We start from the raw sequence: 18121 nt of genomic DNA on the forward strand, positions 1-18121 counted from the left end.
TACAATCAGACTCTGCAGACTGTCAGCTAAATTTAAATGTTTTTTTAATGTTTTAATGATAATGGAATTTAATCACTAAATATTTTAACCAAAATGCTGAAAGAATTTTGCCTTAAAATGGCATATTTGATTGCATTTTTGTTTTTAAAAATTGGCATGGTAGTGCTGCTTTCTTTAAAAGCATGCCATTTTGGTCACAGATCTGACCCTTCTGAGTACTGTGACAACATACAGATGGAATGTTAAATTGGAAGAAAGTTAGGCAGAGGTGGTATCTCCATCCTGTGTAGATTATGCATGTTTTCTTACAGAATGTCGTTCTAACTCCCAGGGGCAGTCTGCAGCAAAACGACAAGGAAAATTTAAAAAGGTACTGATTGTCAGTTCTTAAAAACGATGTCTTAAAGCCTTATTTACATAGTTATTAAACTTTTTTCTCTCACTATTATAAATCTTTATTTTTAAAGAATCTCTCCCTTAGTTTCCTTTCTTTATATTCTGCAGTATAGTTCTCTTAGTTAATACCTACAAGCAGTATTGACATAGTGTCTTTCTGAAAAAGGCTTTTTAAACCATACCCTATGGTTTATTTTCCATATTTATGGAATATGGAAACCATATTTATTAAACCATATTTTCCAATGGTATGGATGATTTTTATTGCTTCTCATTTGTTGGTATAGATAAGATATCAAATTTAAAAGTTTGAAGTTTTGCATATCCAAAGTCATAAAGAGATGAATGCAATGGAGAGCAAAGTCATTATTTTTAAAATCTAGGACTGACAAGATGACTCGATGGGTAAAGGTACCTGCTGACAAGTCTAACAACCTGAGTCTCATCTCCAGGACTCACATGATGGAAAGAGAGTTGTATTCTGACCTCTCTATGTATACCATGGCACTCACCTGTGTATACACACACACACACACACACACACACACACACACACACACTAAATAAATAAATAAATATTTGAAATTTGAGAAAAATGTAAAAAAAAAACAAACTTCTATATGTGTACCATGGCGCTCACCTGTATATACACACACACTCAATAAATAAATAAAAATTTGAAATTTGAGGAAAATGTAAAAAAAACCTTAAACTCTAAAAGCCATTTTAAGTAAAATGATTTTGTTAATAAACTAGTCTCTGCTCTTGCATCTATCCTAGTTATGGGAGGACAGATACAAAAAATAGTGAATAAGAACTTCTAACTAAATAAAAGTTGAGTCTGTAATAAAAATACAGACAGATTTGATGCTATGAGTATTGATTCTACTTGATTTCTGTTAACATATGAGAGTCTGTATTGACTGCTGGACCCCCATTTAACTTGAAGATCTCTACTCCGAGTACAGAGAAAGGGATACATTTGAGGAAGAGCCATTCAGTGGCCTATTTATCCAAGAGGTATTGTAATAGAAGAAACAGTTGTGTTTTATAGTATTGAAATGTTGTCCACAATGTTTTTTTTGTGTGTGTATTGATAAGCTCTGGTTCACCATGAAAAATCTTCTAGTTAACAAACTGAAGATGAGTATTTCTCAGATGGTTTGATTTGACCCATTTGTGCACAATCATAATCCATTTAATAGATCATAACTGAGCATTTAAAAAATCTTATTTAATGCATTGATATGTGCCTCTGAGTTGCCATGAAGACAGTTTTAAAAAGGTTTGCCAGGAACTCAACTACAAAAGGAAGCATATTTCAGTAAGGTTTAGGCATTGCTTTTCTTCCACTTGTATTTTTTAGTTGGCCTACAAAGTCTTGGGCTAAGGTTGTACAAGGTATAATAGATAATACTGAAGTGTGAGATTATTATTACTGGAAGCTGAATAAAGCTTGTGTAACAAACTTGGAATCTAGAATTACTTCTGTCCATCCCTTCCTCTCAGTACAAGTACATGGCATAGTACAGCTCTTTTATAAAAAACAAATACAAAGTTACAAAGAGAAATACTTACACATATAATATAAAATAATTTAGATACTTTCAATAAACCATAATTGCACCAGTGATATTAATCTTTAAAATAGTTGAGCTTTTATAAATCTTTTAGTTTCATAACTAAATTAATAATTGAAGCACTCAAGAAACAGCCTTTTGAACCAGATCTAAGTGATGTGTTATGCTGTCCACTGGGCAGTTACTGATTTTACAGGTAGCATTGCTTCTGAAAAATATTCTCAGTTTGAACACTGTTGAAATCTTTATGGATGGCTTACAAAGACTTTTTTTTCTTCTTCAATTTTAATACTAAGTTTCTTTTATTGAGAACTCCATAGCTTTTCTTCTATGAGTATTCTTGAATATCTTTTTTAAAACATCACAGTCGTTCATGATTTAAGGTACAAAATCATTAGTATTAAATTAACTATATATTGGTCCCTTAAGTGAGTTGAAAAAAAAATTATTAGAGAGTGTGATCATGGTGACACAATCTAAAACAACTCTCATTTTCCTTTTGATTAGGGTTTATAAATACTGCATTTATAATTTTGATAATAGAAAATTCTTGTGAAGTATTTTTATAATGTTTTACTATATTTTAATTGTACTGGTTATTGATTTTTTTCTAAGATCATAAACTTTTTAAACTCATTTTTAATGATAGTTCAAGCTTGCTATAATAGGATTTTATATTTTCTTAGGTGGTACCTTTTATCCTACATTAACATATTACTCATATTAAATTCTATTTTCCGTTTTCCATACTAAAACAGTAATAAAACATGCCTTATCTTTGAAATTCAGAGGAGAAAATGCCTTCCAAAACATAGGTTTCTCTATGTGGAAGTGTTTCCCACTTTCTAGCCTGCTAAATGAATAGGGACTGTCAGGCAAGTGGTGATTTATAGTCTGTATATCATGCTGTGTGAAGAACTTGATTCCAAAAGTGATAAAACTATATTTATAGTAAATGTTGGAGACTCCTTATATCCTCCTACTTAGACAGTTGTGAAGCTGCTTTCTTGAGAATTTGATACTATAGGGTCAGGTTTTTCAAATACCTTTTACTTTGTTTGGGGCAATACCCACTCAAGAAAGCAATCTGCAAGCAAGCAGTGGAGAAGAAAAAGAGCTGAGCATGGTGGAGCATGCCCATAATTCCAGCACTATCAGAGTTTGGGAGGAAGGACTCTGAGACAAAATCATGAATTCAGAGTCAACATGGCTTCTATTGCATGTCCTAGAGCTGGTCTCAGGAATAGAAACAGGAGTGGTGTTGAGGAAAGAAGGAATGGTTAGGTGGCAGGGTCCTAAAGAAGCAAGCCCAACAGTAGACCTGTTTCTTTTTCTAGTCTTGGATCTTGTGTGAGTTTTTCTTCTTGGGCTTTGGCTCCCTTACCCAGAGAATATAACAGTGGGCTGCAGATAAATTTCTAGGGCTTTCTCATTTCTGTTTTCTGCTTTTTAAATGGGTCATGAAGATATGGTGGTGTTTATTTTATAGTGAATTAATAATAAAGCTACAACAGTCATTCCTCATATACTATTGTATCATTTTATACCCCAGAATTGAGTATCAGATAGTGTTAAAATAGATGTCTTGCTTACACATAAAAGTCCAATTTGTGGGTCTCATGTTTTTCTGAAATAATGTCAAAAGGGTAGTATATATCCCTTTGGTAATATGTTTGTTCTAATGTTAGAAACTTCATTAAAATAAATGTAGATATTAACTTAGCAGCATTTTAATATAAACTTGAAAACAGAATTTGAAAATTAATGACTTACTTGAGGACAATCAGTTTGTTGCTAGAAATTAAGTCTAAGCATTGGTCAATATTTCCCAAGCGATGTATGTTTATAGGAAAGATTTATACTCCATAGACAAAGTAATCAGCTACCTTTTTTCTGCCATCTTCAAAGCAGAACGTTCTCAGAGTTGTAGGCTTATTCTCCTCTTCTCTGTATCTTTAGTTTTTGTCTCAGGATAGTACTCTTGCCAAGGTGATTAGCAGGCTCCTTGCAGCCAAGTCTCTTCTACATTATTCACCATCTTCCATCTGGTTTAGCAGTTGATCACCCCATTCTTTCGTTTGTTTGAAACTCATTTATTTATTCTGTGTGAGGAGTGGAGGAGAAAAAGAAAAGAAAAGGAAAGGTAAGGATGGCAGGAAGGAAGTCAGTTTTCTCCTTCTATTAGGTAAGGCCAGGAATCAGATTCAGGTTTTCATGCTCAGCACCAAGCACCTTCCCTGTCTCAGACATCTTGCCATCCTTACTGATTCTTTCTGCATGGACATCCTCAAGGATTTCAAAAACCCACATTCCTTTTGGTTGTTCCTGTCTTAGAGCATCTTTGGGCCAAGCAATAATACCAGATCTACTCTATTCTATTCTCTTACTTCTGTTAGCCTTATTCATGTCATGACTGTAAGCACTATTGGCAAACATTCTTAGCTCTGCCTTCAAAGAATATCTGTTCATTTTCTTTTGTTTTCTCAACTTATTATTTAGTTCCACACAATGTAGGGAGTCCTAGGCTTGTTTGCTGGTTTGTTTTCCTACCTCTACTTTTCTATAGTCTGTTCTCAAGACTTATACCATCAACAGTTATAAAACATAGCCCAATTTTTAACATATATATAAGATCAAATCATTAAAAAGCAAAGTCTTTAATCACTGCCTTACATAAAATATTTGATAGGCTTCTTTATAGATTTCAAATAGGATCTACATTTTTAACCATGTCCTATCAAACTCTCTGTGCCTGTAGCCCCCTTTCTTGGTTTATATAACTTTTCATATACTGGGTTCAGGTTTTTGTACTTGTTCAGTTTCTACTCCTAGGCTAACTCTTGGGGAGGGGCTTTTCATCTCTTCAGCTAGGTAATTCAAATGTATTCATTTATCTTCGCTGACCTTTCCATTACCACTTTGTTTGCATGGTTTTCCTATCTTACCCAACAGTCACTGTGTGTCCTTTATTGATTCATTTTTGTGTATTATATGTCACTATCAGAAATTATTTACTTGTGTGTTTGTCAGACTAACTCTAGGTAGAACATGTATTTATAAATAAGTATGTGTCTTCTCTGCCCTCTTACTAAGAAAAAAAATCTTATTTTAGTTTTAACTTGTTTTCTTCTGTTCAGCTTTAATTGTGAAAGTACAAGGTACACTGTAATTAAGGTGTCAAGTACAACTAAGAATGAGAAAGACACTCATAGAGAAAAATTCTTACCTCTTTTATTTTAATGGAATGGATTAAAACTTCAGTGTTTTTAAGGTTCAGAGGGAAAACTCTAGTAATTACAGATTGGTATTCTTTATATTTTTGACCTTTCAGATTTGGAATATAATTCAGGCAGGCACAATCCATGTTACAAAACTCTTAGCTTTTGACAATGATTTTTAAAGTGTGTGAAATGAAGTGTATTAACCTAAAACTTTCTTTCACCTTCCTAGGATGTGATCCCTGTTCATTACTATCTCATACCTCCACCAACAAAGATTAAGAATGGCAGCAAAGATAAAGAAAAGGATTCAGAAAAAGAGAAAGACTTGAAAGAAGAGTTTACTGAAGCATTACGCGATCTCAAAATTCAGTGGATGACCAAGTAGGTCATTTTAGTGGATTCCAAGACATTATCTTCTTTTGACTTAGCTTCATTGTACCATTACTTACTTACCCTGCACAGATTCTTATTGTTTGCTGGGGGCTTAGGTCCAGCCTAAAGACCTTATATGTTCTCCCTCCATCAAAAGTGCTCAGCTCATAAGCTGGGAAAATAACTCAGGAGTTAAGAGCATACACTGCTCTTCCAACAGACCAAAGTTTGGATCCCAACACTATATTAGGCAGATCAAAACTACCTGGAACTCCAACTCTGTATATATATATTTTGACCCCCCTCTTCTGGCTTCTGTGGACACCCAAATACATATGATAGACATCCACACAAACACAAGAGCATTGTGAGTTCCCACTGAGCCATGTCTCCAGCCCATGTCAATGCCTAGTTTCATCTAAATGTTTTATAGGACTCTTAACTGAAGTAATTTTCAGGTAGATATATTATGTGTAACTAGTCCCTATAATAATTATAACTTACATTATAAGATATTTTAATGACTACAACTGTAAAGCAATGTTTACATTTATTTTTAACCAAAATTTGCTTGTAATTGAAAATTACTAATAAGACTCTTTTACATAGGCTTGATTCTACTGACATTTACAATGAATTGAAAGAAACATATCCTGCTTACCTTCCTTTGTATGTTGCACGTCTTCATCAACTGGATGCTGAAAAGGTTAGATATAGTAGTTTTTTACTAATTCGCTTTTTGTACAATAGTAGCTAAAGTGTGTAATTTTGAGTAAAGGTATATCTCTTTCTGTCTTCTTTTTCTGCCTACTGAAAATTAATCTCTTCCACTTGATATGCCATTGAGATAATGATAAGAACTGGCCACTCCTGAGTTCAGTTTTGGTAATGAAGTGCAGCATGCATATGTAATAATGATGTAATGACGGGACTTGAATGGTTAATACAGGAAAAAGTATAAGGTCTGATTTGATGAGTTGTCCTGGGCAAGTGGAAATCTAAGCACTGTCAGTAACTACTTTGTTACGAAAATTTTTATAATTCCAGGTTGTCTAATGTGGACCATAGGCTAGCTGTTGTTACTCTTAATGGAAGTTGGAACATGCCAAAATCATGAAGATTTAGAGTGAATTAAAATAGAATATTTAAAGGAGGTCTCTCAAAAGCAGTTTGACAAAAGGGAAAATAACTAAACTATTGAAGATGGTTATAGTTAAGTAAGAGTCTTGGTTATAATCCTCTTATCTTTCTTATTTTAATGATTATTAGCTTGGAAATGAGGATTTGGGGGAATTTTACTTTCTGCTTTTTTGTGTGACAAGGCATAAAATAGAGATTGTTATCTCTAAAATCTTAATGATATGATAGAAAGGCACTTTCCTTGTTTAAAAATAAGTCATTTTGGTAAACTTTATATATTTGTTTTATTTTGAGTTCTGAACTACAGACTTAAGTTAGGTATTGTTACCCCTCAGCCTGTTTCCCAGGAATACTGGAAATGGTAAAAGTCACATCAGAAGATAGTACAGACATGCAGTTTCACGGCTGGGACAGTAGAAATAAAAATATTTCAATGCACTATTTTATACACTTCTTTTTTTTCTACCCAGGAACGAATGAAAAGACTTAATGAAATTGTTGATGCTGCCAATGCTGTTATTTCTCACATCGATCAAACCGCTCTTGCAGTTTACATTGCAATGAAGACTGACCCCAGGCCTGATGCAGCTACTATAAAAAAGTACCTAACCAGTAAATAATCTTTCTTGCATCTCATTCTTAGTTATTTGTTTTTAATAATTAGGGACTAGTATTAAAAATTTTTTTTAATTATTAGGTATTTTCCTCATTTACATTTCTAATGCTATCCCAAAAGTCCCCCATACCCTCCCCCCCCACACTCCCCTACCCACCCACTCCCACTTTTTGGCCCTGGCATTCCCCTGTACTGGGGCATATAAAGTTTGCAAGTCCAATGAGCCTCTCTTTCCAGTGATGGCCGACTAGGCCATCTTTTTGATACATATGCAGCTAGAGTCAAGAGCTCCGGGGTACTGGTTAGTTCATAATGTTGTTCCACCTATAGGGTTGCAGATCCCTTTAGCTCCTTGGCTACTTCCTCTAGCTCCTCCATTGGGAGCCCTGTGATCCATCCATTAGCTGACTGTGAGCATCCACTTCTGTGTTTGCTAGGCCCCGGCATAGTCTCACAAGAGACAGCTATATCAGGGTCCTTTCGATAAAATCTTGCTAGTGTATGCAACGGTGTCAGCGTTTGGAGGCTTATTATGGGATGGATTCCCGGATATGGCAGTCTCTAGATGGTCCATCCTTTTGTCTCAGCTCCAAACTTTATCTCTGTAACTCCTTCCATGGGTGTTTTGTTCCCAATTCTAAGAAGGGGCAAAGTGTCCACACTTTGGTCTTCGTTTTTCTTGAGTTTCATGTGTTTTGCAAATTGTAAATTATATCTTGGGTATTCTAAGTTTCTGGGCTAATATCCACTTATCAGTGAGTACCTATCATTTGAGTTCTTTTGTGATTGGGTTACCTCACTCAAGATAATGCCCTCCAGGTCCAACCATTTGCTAGAAATTTCATAAATTCATTCTTTTTAATAGCTGAGTAGTCCTCCATTGTGTAAATGTACCACATTTTCTGTATCCATTCCTCTGTTGAGGGACATCTGGGTTCTTTCCAGCTTCTGGCTATTATAAATAAGGCTGCTATGAACATAGTGGAGAATGTGTCTTTCTAAAGATTTTTTTATTTCTTTTAAAACATACAGTTAGGATTGACAGTTTTTTCCAACTCCCTCAGAAATTTCATAAATTTCTTCAGCTTTTTAAAACCCAGCACAAGAAAATAACTCATGCTCAGCCTTTGGTTGGTGGTTTAGTTTCTGTGAGCCCCGATGACTCCAGGTTAGTTGGCTGTCTTGTGGTGTCCTTGACACCTCCAACTTGCTCAGTCCTCTTCCCCAACAACTCATGATGATTAGATAGGGCTCGCTGCATGTTTTCCATTGGCTGCTGGATAAACCATCTCAGGAGACTCTGCAAGCATAGCAGACTATTAGTTTTAATGTTGTGGCTAGGCTCTTTCCCATGGGATGGGTTTCAAGTTGGGCCAGCCATTGGTTGGCCATTCCCTTAAATTCTGCTCCATCTATATCCCTGCACATCTTGTAGGCAGGATAAATTTTGGGTTGAAGGTTTTGTGGGTGGGTTGGAGTCCCCCTCCATCCACTGGAAGTCTTAGAAGTGACCAACCACTACAGTCTTCATGTCCCCAGCTGGTAGGAGTCTCAGATAGGGATACTCCTATAGACTCCTGGGAGCTTCCTTGTTCCAGATTTCATTCCAGAGATGTCCACCATTCACCGATTTACATTCTCTCTCCCATTCCCCAAACTTCCACAATGCTCTGGAGACCTGTTCCCCAACCCATGCCGTCCACCCAGTTCCCTTGCTTCTTCCACCTCCATAGCCTATTTTATTTCCTCTTCTGAGTGAGAGTCAGTCATCCTCCCTATTACTTAATCTCTTTGGGTCTATGGATTGTATAACATGGTTACCCTGCACTTTATAGCTAATGTCCACTTATAAGTGAGTACATACCATGTTTGTCTTTCTGGGTCTGGGTTACGTCACTCAGGGTGATATTTTCCAGTTCCATGTATTTGCTTGCAAATTTCATGCTGTAGTTGTTTTTAGTAGCTGAGAAGTAGTCCATTCTTCATTTGAGGGACGTCTAGGTTTCTTGCTATTGCAAATGCAGCTGCTGTGAACACAGTTGAGTAATTGTCCTTGTTGTATGGTATCTTTTGGGTATTGCTGAGGGGGAATATAACTGGCTCTAGAGGTAGAATTAGTCCCAGTTTTTTGAGAAACTGCCAAATTGATTTCCAATGCAGTTGTACAAATTTGTACTCCCAATAACAATGGGGGAGTATTCTCTTTGCTTCACAATTTCACCAGCATGTGATGTCATGTCACTTGAGTTTTTAATCTTAGCCATTCTGACAGGTATAAAATGATCTCAAGAGTCATTTTGATTTCCATTCTCCTCATGATTAAGGACGTTGAACATTTCTTTAAGTGCTTTTCTTTGTAGAGAACTCTGTTTAGTTTTGTACTTTATTTTTTAATTGAGCTATTTGGATTGTTGATGTCTAAGTTGAGTTTTTAGTATATTTTTTAGTCATCTGTCAGATCTTTTCCCATTCTGTAGGCTGCAGTTCTGTCTTATTGATGGTGTCCTTAGCCTTGCAAACCCCTTTCAATTTCATGAGGTTAATTCAGTTAATTTAGTTTTTCTTAGTGTCTGAGCCAGGAAATTGTCTCCTGTCCCAATGAGTTCAAGGCAGTTCCGCACTTTATCTTCTGTTAGATTTAGTGTATGTGGTTTTATGGTTAAGTCTTTGATCCATTTGGACTTGAGTTTTGTGCAGGGAAATAAGTATGGTTCTATTTGCATTCTTCTACATGCAGACATCCAGTTATAACAGCAGTATTTGTTGAAGATGCTTTCTTTTTTTATATTGTATGGTTTTGGCTTTCTCAAATATTAAGTGTCTGTTGGTGTTTGGGTTTATTTCTGCACCTTCAATTGTATTACGTTGATCAACCTGTCTGTTATTATGTCACATGATTTTTATTACTGTTGCTGTGTAATACAGCTTTAAGTCAGGAATAGTGATGCCTCCAGAAATTCTTTTGTTGTACAGTATTGTTTTAACTATCCTGGGTGTTTTTTTTTTTTTTTTCTATATGAAGTTGAGATTGCTCTTTCAAGGTCTCTAAAGAATTGAGTTGGAATTTTGGGAGGAATTGAGTCTGTAGACTGCTTTTGGTAAGACCGATGTTTATTCTGTTAGTCCTGCAGGGAATGAGCATGAGAGATCTTTCAATCTTCTGAGATTTTCTTTTTTAGAGACTTAAAGTTCTTCTCATACAGGTCTTTCACTTGCTTGGTTAGAGTTTACATCGAGATATTTTTATAGTCTTTATGACTACTGTAAAGCATGTCGCTTCCCTAATTTCTCCCTTGGCCTGTTTATCATTTGTATGAAGGAGTGAAGGCTAATGATTGTGTGTGTGTGTGTGTGTCTGTCTGTCTGTCTGTCTGTATGTATGTGTGTATGTGTATGAAGGAGTGAGGGCTACTGATTGTGTGTGTGCCACTTCACTGAAGGTGTTTATCAGCTAGGAGTCCTCTGGTAGAATTTCTGAGGTCCCGTATGTATACCATCTTATTATCTGGGACTATCTGTACTTTGACTTATTCCTTTCCAATTTGTATCCTCTTCATGTCTTTTAGCTGATTTATTGCTCTAGCTAGAACATCAAGTACTATATTGAATAGGTAGGGACAGAGTGGACAACTTGTCCCTGATTTTAGTGGAATTGATTTTAAGTTTCTCTCCAGTTAATTTGATGTTGGCTACTAGCTTCATTTTGTTTGCTTCATTTTGCCTTTATTATGTTTAGGTTTGTTCCTTAGGTCCCCTGATCTCTCCAAAACTTTTAACATGAAGGGGTATTGTATTTTGTCAAAGCAGTCTGATAAGATGATCATGTGATTTTAATCTTTCAGTTTGTTTATATGGTGGATTACATAGATGGATTTTTGTATATTGAACCACCCCTGCATCCCTGGGAAAAAAACATAATTGATCGTGGTGAATGATAGTTTGGATGTGACCTTGGAGTCAGTTTGCAAGTATTCAGTTTATTATTTTTGCATCTATGTCCATAAGCAAAATTGGTCTGAGGTTCTCTTTCTTTGTTGACTCTTTGTGTGGTTAAGGTATCAAGAGTAACTGTGGCCTCATAGAATGAATTTGGTAGTGTTCTTTTGTTTCTATTTTGTGCAATAGTTTGAGGAGTATTGGCATTAACTCGTCTTTGAAAGTCTGGTAGAATTCTGCACTTGGAACCGTCTGTCCCTGTCCTTTCTTTTGGTTGGCAGGTTTTTAGTGACTGCTTGTATTTCCTTAAGGGTTATTGGACTGTTTTGATAAGTTTCCCTGATCTTGGTTTAACTTTGGTACATGTTCTGAAAATCATCTATTACATCTAGATTTTCCAGTTTTGTTGAATATAGGCTTTTGTAGTAGGATCTGATAATTTTTTTAATTTCTTAAGTTTCTATTGTTATGTCTTCATTTTCATTTCTGAGTTCCTCTAGTTAGTCTCTGTGCCCTCTAGTTAATCTGGATAAAGGTTTATCTATCTTGAATTTCTCAAAGAACCAGCTTTTGTTGATTCTTTATATTATTTTCTTTGTTCCTAATTGACTGATTTTTAGCCCTGAGTTTAGCTATTTACTGCCCTTAACTCCTCTTGGGTATATTTGCTTCTTTTTGTTCTAGAGCTTTCAGGTGTGCTTTTAAGTTATAAAGGCACTGAGTGGTAAGATAGTTTTTTTTTTTTTTTCCTCTTAAGACTGCTTTCATTGTGACTCATAAGTTGGGTATGCTGTGCCTTCATTTTCATTGAATTCTAGAACGTCTTTAATTTCTTTATTTCTTCCCTGACCAAGTTTTCATTGACTACAGAGTTTATGGGCTTTCTGTTGTTTCTGTTTTTATTGAAGTCCAGCCTTAGTCCATGGTGATCTGATAGGATTCAAGGGATTATTTCAGACTTCCTGTATCTGTTGAGGTTTGCTTTGTGTCTGATTATATGTGTCAGTTTTGAAAAAGGTTGGGCAAGGTGCTGAGAAGAAGGTATCTTGTTTTGGTTTTGGGTTAAATGTTCTGTAGATATCTGTTAAATCAACTTGGCTCATAACATGTTAGTTTCATTGCATCTCTGTTTCGTTTCTGTTTCGATGACCTACCCATTAGTAAGAGACAGATGTTGAAGTCTCTCACTATTGCTTGGGGTTCAATGTGTGTTTTGAGCTCTAGTTAAGTTTCTTTTACGAATGTTGGTTCCCTTGCATTTGGGTATAAATGTTCAGAATTGAGACTTCATTGTGGTGGATTTTTTTCCTTTGATGAGTATGAAGTGTCCTTCCCCACCTCTTTTGTTGACTTTTGGTTGAAAGTCTATTTTATTGGCTATCAGAATGGCTATCCCAGCTTGTTTCTTGAGACCATTTGCATTGGAAACTTTTGTCCAATCCTTTACTCTGAGGTAGTGACTATCTTCTTTGTTGCTGAAGTGTGTTTCTTGTATGCAGCAGAATGATGGATCCTGTTTATGTATCTAGTCTGTCTGTTAGCCTGTGTTGTTTTATTGGGGAATTGAGTTAATTGATCTTGAGACATATTAATGCCATATTTTGTTGTTGGAGGTGGTAGTCTCTGTGTGTGTGTGTGTGTGTGTGTGTGTGTGTGTGTGTGTTCCTCTTCTTTTGGGTTTGTGGTGAGATAGTTAATTTTGTGTGCTTTCATGGGTGTTGTTAACCTTCTTGTGTTGGAGTACTTCCTTCTAGTATCCTCTGTAGGGCTGGATTTATAAAAAGATATTGTTTAAATTTAGTTTTAGTTTTGTTATGGAGTTTCTTGGTTTCTCCATCTATGGCAATTGAGAGTTTTGCAGGGCATAGTATCCTGTGGTCTCTTAGGGTCTACAAGACATCTGTCCAGGATCTTCTTGGTTTTAGATTCTCTGTTGAGAAGTCAGGTATAATTCTGATGGTCTGCCTTTGTGTGTTACTTGGCCTTTCTCCCTTACAGCTTTTGATATTCTTTCTTTGTTCTGTACATTTAGTGTTTTGATTATTATGTGGTGAGAGGATTTTCTTCTTTTCTGATCCAATCTATTTGGTGTTCTGAAGGCTTCTTGTACAGTTTATGCCCATCTCTTTCTTTAGGTTAGGGAAGTTTTCTTCTATGATTTTGTTGAAGATGTTTTCTGGCCCTTTGAAGTGGGAATCCCCTCCCTCTTCTATTCCTGTTATTCTTAAGTTTGGTCTTTTCAGTGTCCCAAATTTCCTGGATGTATCTGCACTAGGAACTTGGCAGTTTTTTGACCGATGTGTCAATATCTTCTGTGTATCTTATATGCCTGTGATGCTCTCTTCCATCTCTTGTATTCTGTTAGTTAGTGATGCTTTTGCTATAGTTTGCATTGCCTTTCCTAGGTTTTCCAGCTCCAGGGTTGCCTTCCTTTGTGATTTCTTTATTGTTTCTATTTCCATTTTTAGGTCTTGTACCATTTTGTTTTGGTTGTATTTCCTGTGTTTAATTAAGGGATTTGTTTCCTCTTTAAGGGCTTCTAACTTTTGCCTGTGTTTTCCTATATGTCTTTAATGGGTTTATTCATTTCCTCTTTAAAGGCTTTCTTTCTAAGACTTGATTTAAGTTCATCCCTTGTGCTTCCATTGTGTTGGTGCCATATGGCCTTGGCTCTTGTTGGTTGTGTTCTTACCCTGACTTAGCCATCTGGTTGTCCTAGTTGGTCCTATGTTCCTGATGCCAGCAATACTCCTCATGGAGTTGGGGAGAGCCATGGACCTGTATCTTCCTGGGTCCTCGCATGCCTCTTCAGGATGGTAGACAGGCTCTTAGGCCAGACATTGGAGGTCAGGGTACTGAGTGCCGTTCAATGTTTGTTGGCTCTACCCCAGGTAAACCAGGTAGTCAGGGAATTGTTGGGAGGGCGCTCCACTTTTTTTTTTTTTTTAAATGGAAAGACTTAACTGCCCTTCTTAAAATTTGTGTAGCTGGCATAACAACTGAATAATCCTTCAACTCTGACATTCTCCTTTAACCAAGTACAATTGCCTTAACTGATTTCATCTCTATATATGATAAGCCTTATGATACTAATAACAATGTCTTTTGATGTATAACACAATTTTGTTACACATCATGGATGTTAATTTTGTTACACAATATGGATATATAAAATTTATGCATGGTAAGTTTTAGAGAAAAGAATGTCTATACTTCAAGTAAAATCATCCTTTGGAAAACATTTAACTAACGTGTGAAAAAAAATTTTTATTTGCTCTCCAGTGATATGGACAAGCAGAAATCCACCCTGATAGATGCCCTCTGCAGGAAAGGATGTGCCCTGGCAGATCACCTTCTTCATACACAGCCTCACGACGGGGCAGCAGCTGGAGATGCTGAAGCAAAGGAAGAAGAAGGAGAAAGTACCATGGAATCTCTATCGGAAACCTATTGGGAAACTACAAAGTGGACAGATCTTTTTGACACTAAGGTAACTCACCCTTCTGCTATTGGTCTTGGTAGTGATCTTTCATTCCTTCTTGTGCTCTGTCTGCCAAAGAGGATGAAGATGAGTCTCCACTCTCAAGAAGATGCAGTTTAACCAAGTACCTTGCATTTGTCCAAACTGTTTTAAAGTGTTCAACAATGATTTTGAAAACAATTTTGATGATATTCATAGTAGCCTTTTAAGATATATATATGATCTTCTAGAAAGTTGTCCTTTTTCTTCCCTAAATTTTTTAATGTTAATTCTGAGGGTGAAATATGCTCTTTAGATATTATTTTCCTGAAAACTCTGAACTCTGTAACTTCTATATGTCTCCGTTTTTAGCCACCAGTTTTAAACAAATGTTTGGAAAAGCAAGTTGAAACTCTTTGGATTTGGGTTTTTAAAAAATACATTTACTGTCGTTTGTCTTTTTTTTTTAAGCTGTATTTACTCATATATGTGCGTACACTGTTGCTTTGTCACAAGTTACTGAACATTGATGCCTATTTCTTACCTGTAAGTTATGAGTATATATTAAGTTAATGGAAAGTCCTTGGTCGTATTGATGGTATTGCTGTTAATTGTTAACAGTTATTGAAGGTCTACTCTTTTCTAAATACTGCTTCCTCCTTGAAATAGAAATAACTAGTCTCTGTCTTTGAGAACTGTAACAAGGTGGTAAATACTTATAATCACCATAGTGAGATTGTTACACATACTTCTGTCTTCATAGTGACACTGCTGACCATGGGTAATGCACTACAGTACTGATCTGTTTACCCTGTTAATTGAACATTTTTTAATACATGTCTTGGCCCTAAAGGAACAAATTAGTATAACAGAATTTCTTTCTTTGAAGATAGTTTCCAGACTCTGCAGTTCAGGCAAAACATAGAAACAGTGTGACAGAAAGATATGTTTATGTAAAACATGTCCTTTAAAAATTTAATGATTGGTGTTGTCCATTTTTATTTCTACTGTTTGTTTTCTGTAATTATGTAAACTATGGTTTATTTTGCACAAAGTAATGGTTTAAAGTAGATTTTAGTAGCGTATGTAATTATTTGCCCATAAAAGATGCCTTTTTAAATTTTTCTGATACAACATACTCAGATTAAAAGCTATACTTTCAGAGGCTGGGGAGATGGCTCACTCAGTAAATTGCCTGCCACAAAAGTATGAGGACGTGAGTTCAATCCCTTGCACCAACGTAAAAGAAAAGCCAAGCACTATGACGTGCACCCATAATTCCAGAGCTGCTGCAGCAGTATTGGAATGATCTGTGGGACCACCACTCTGGCCAAACCAACCTTAATAAGGTTTCGCAATTAAGAAAGAGACCTTGTACTGATTTCTGGCCTCTACATACACATGTGTGCCCACACACAAAAAACTATACTTCTGTGAAAGCCTCATTTCATTGTTAAAGCCATATGCCTTAAAATGTATGTATGCCATAAATAATCTCTATTTTATTTTATAGGTTTTGATATTTGCATACAAGCATGCATTAGTAAATAAGATGTATGGGAGAGGCCTTAAGTTTGCAACCAAACTCGTAGAAGAAAAACCAACAAAAGAAAACTGGAAAAATTGTATTCAAGTAAGTAATTATACTGTATATTACTTCCATACTGTGTAGTGACTAGAACACTGGGGGGGGGGGGGGGGCCGGGGGGACCTGTGTGCATTATAAAAAAAATACTTATTCTACTGTGGTCTGTTGTTACCATTACTAAACCAGTTTCAAAATTACTTTCTGTAGTTAGATGATGTTTTCTCTTTTGAAGGAAGAAGCATTCCTTCTTAATGTATGTTGCATTGGTTCTAAAATCATTGAATTTGTGGAGTTAATATTTTCTTTTTTGTCTGAGATGATTTCTAACTTTATTAATTTACCATATATTGCATATGCAAAGGAAAACTAGTTGGATCTTTTTCTGTGAGTTAGCTTGAGATATGAAGGAAATTATTTTAATGCCATCTTGTTTTCTGTCTATGTTCATCACTCAGTACAAATGGTAAGACAGTTTAAGTCCTTTGGGTCTTGATTAGATTAAAGAACCTCTTTCTGGAGTTTGTGTCCTATGAAAAAGATTGTGTTTTGTTAGGAAGGGTTAGGAAGGATATTCAGTGGGTAGATATACTAATGAATGATAGCCTAATAGAAGGAAAATTTATGTTCATTGTGACTGTTACTATTAAATTATTCTGAAATTTGGGTTTGGGACCTGTCACGTTCTTTACTAACTCTTTCTTTCATTATAGCTCATGAAATTACTTGGATGGACCCACTGTGCATCTTTTACTGAAAACTGGCTCCCCATCATGTATCCTCCTGATTATTGTGTATTCTAAAATAAGAACCAAAACTTTACATTTCAAAACAGAAAATTTTATAGTGAATGGATATATGAAGAATTGTGTGGCATTTTTAGTCTGACTAATGCATGTTTTCATCTACCATTCAATACTGATCATTAAAACTATATGTATTTATCAGAGAACTCAGTGGCGTGTGGCTTAATACATGTAATACAGACCTCTGACATCATGCTGCTTTCCTACTGCCTCCGACACTCGGCAAGTAGAGAGCACTCCCTGCCTGCCAGCCCCACCTGAGTTGGATGCAGCTGCACACTGCATGAGAGGTTTTCATGTTTTAATTTTAGCTGTAAAATGTCATCCTGTTTTTTATTTTATAAATCACAAAGGTTAAAACATGCTAAATTTTTCCAATTATATAGAGGCCTTAAAAATGCTACATTAGGTGTAGCTAAATTATTTATTTGACTAAAAAATATGGGAACATAATTTCCAGACTTTTTTTCTAAAAATAAATTCAATTAGTGGGGATGGTGGGGGGCATAAACAAATGGCAACTGGGAAAAGAAACATGTTAAGGAAATCTCCATAAGGAGTCATAACAAAAACAAGGTGTTTTTAGAGCACCCTCAATTACATAGCATCAGAATGAGTTAAAATTTCTTGTGTTGGTGACAGACAGCTGAATCTATCTGGTTTTGTAAAGAAATACACAGTATGTTTATAACATTGAAATCATGTAAAATACATGAATAAACGTGCAAAACCACAGGCACAGTACACCATATGCACTCTGATACCTTATTTTTTTTTTATAAATAAAAGTAAATATTAAAGCTATTCACAATTGGTCTTAATTTTTCATAAAGTTTGGGGTTAGAACACAGACTTAATTTATTACATCTGTAGACCAAAAAGTGAGGTGATTTATTTTATAATGTTTCCTATGGGTTTGCAGTTATTTGAATATATTTCCAGTGCTCAACATGTGGTTAAGTCTTATATATGTTTAATTTGTGTGTGTGTGTGTTTTTTTGTGAGATCT

General features: G+C 35.6%; 1 protein-coding gene across 4 annotated transcripts in view; it reads left to right on the forward strand.

The window, feature by feature from the left end:
• Nucleotides 1–17916, forward strand: part of Tpp2 (tripeptidyl peptidase II) — a 69031-nt gene extending 51115 nt beyond the window's left edge. The window contains exons 24-30 of one of the 4 annotated variants that reach the window (XR_373249.4): nt 332–370; nt 5427–5578; nt 6179–6275; nt 7180–7321; nt 14544–14751; nt 16235–16354; nt 17020–17916. Coding sequence is in view for 2 of the 4 variants with exons in the window: in NM_009418.3 (NP_033444.1) it covers nt 332–370; nt 5427–5578; nt 6179–6275; nt 7180–7310; nt 14544–14751; nt 16235–16354; nt 17020–17109 (837 nt within the window). In the remaining 2 variants the exon portion in view is untranslated. The remainder of the gene's footprint in view (nt 1–331; nt 371–5426; nt 5579–6178; nt 6276–7179; nt 7322–14543; nt 14752–16234; nt 16355–17019) is intronic. The other 3 variants (NM_009418.3, XR_001784011.2, NM_001310540.1) reach the window with 3 other exon arrangements.
• Nucleotides 17917–18121: the final 205 nt, after the last annotated feature.

Source organism: Mus musculus, chromosome 1, assembly GCF_000001635.26.
Source record: "Mus musculus strain C57BL/6J chromosome 1, GRCm38.p6 C57BL/6J".
NCBI lineage: Eukaryota > Metazoa > Chordata > Mammalia > Rodentia > Muridae > Mus > Mus musculus.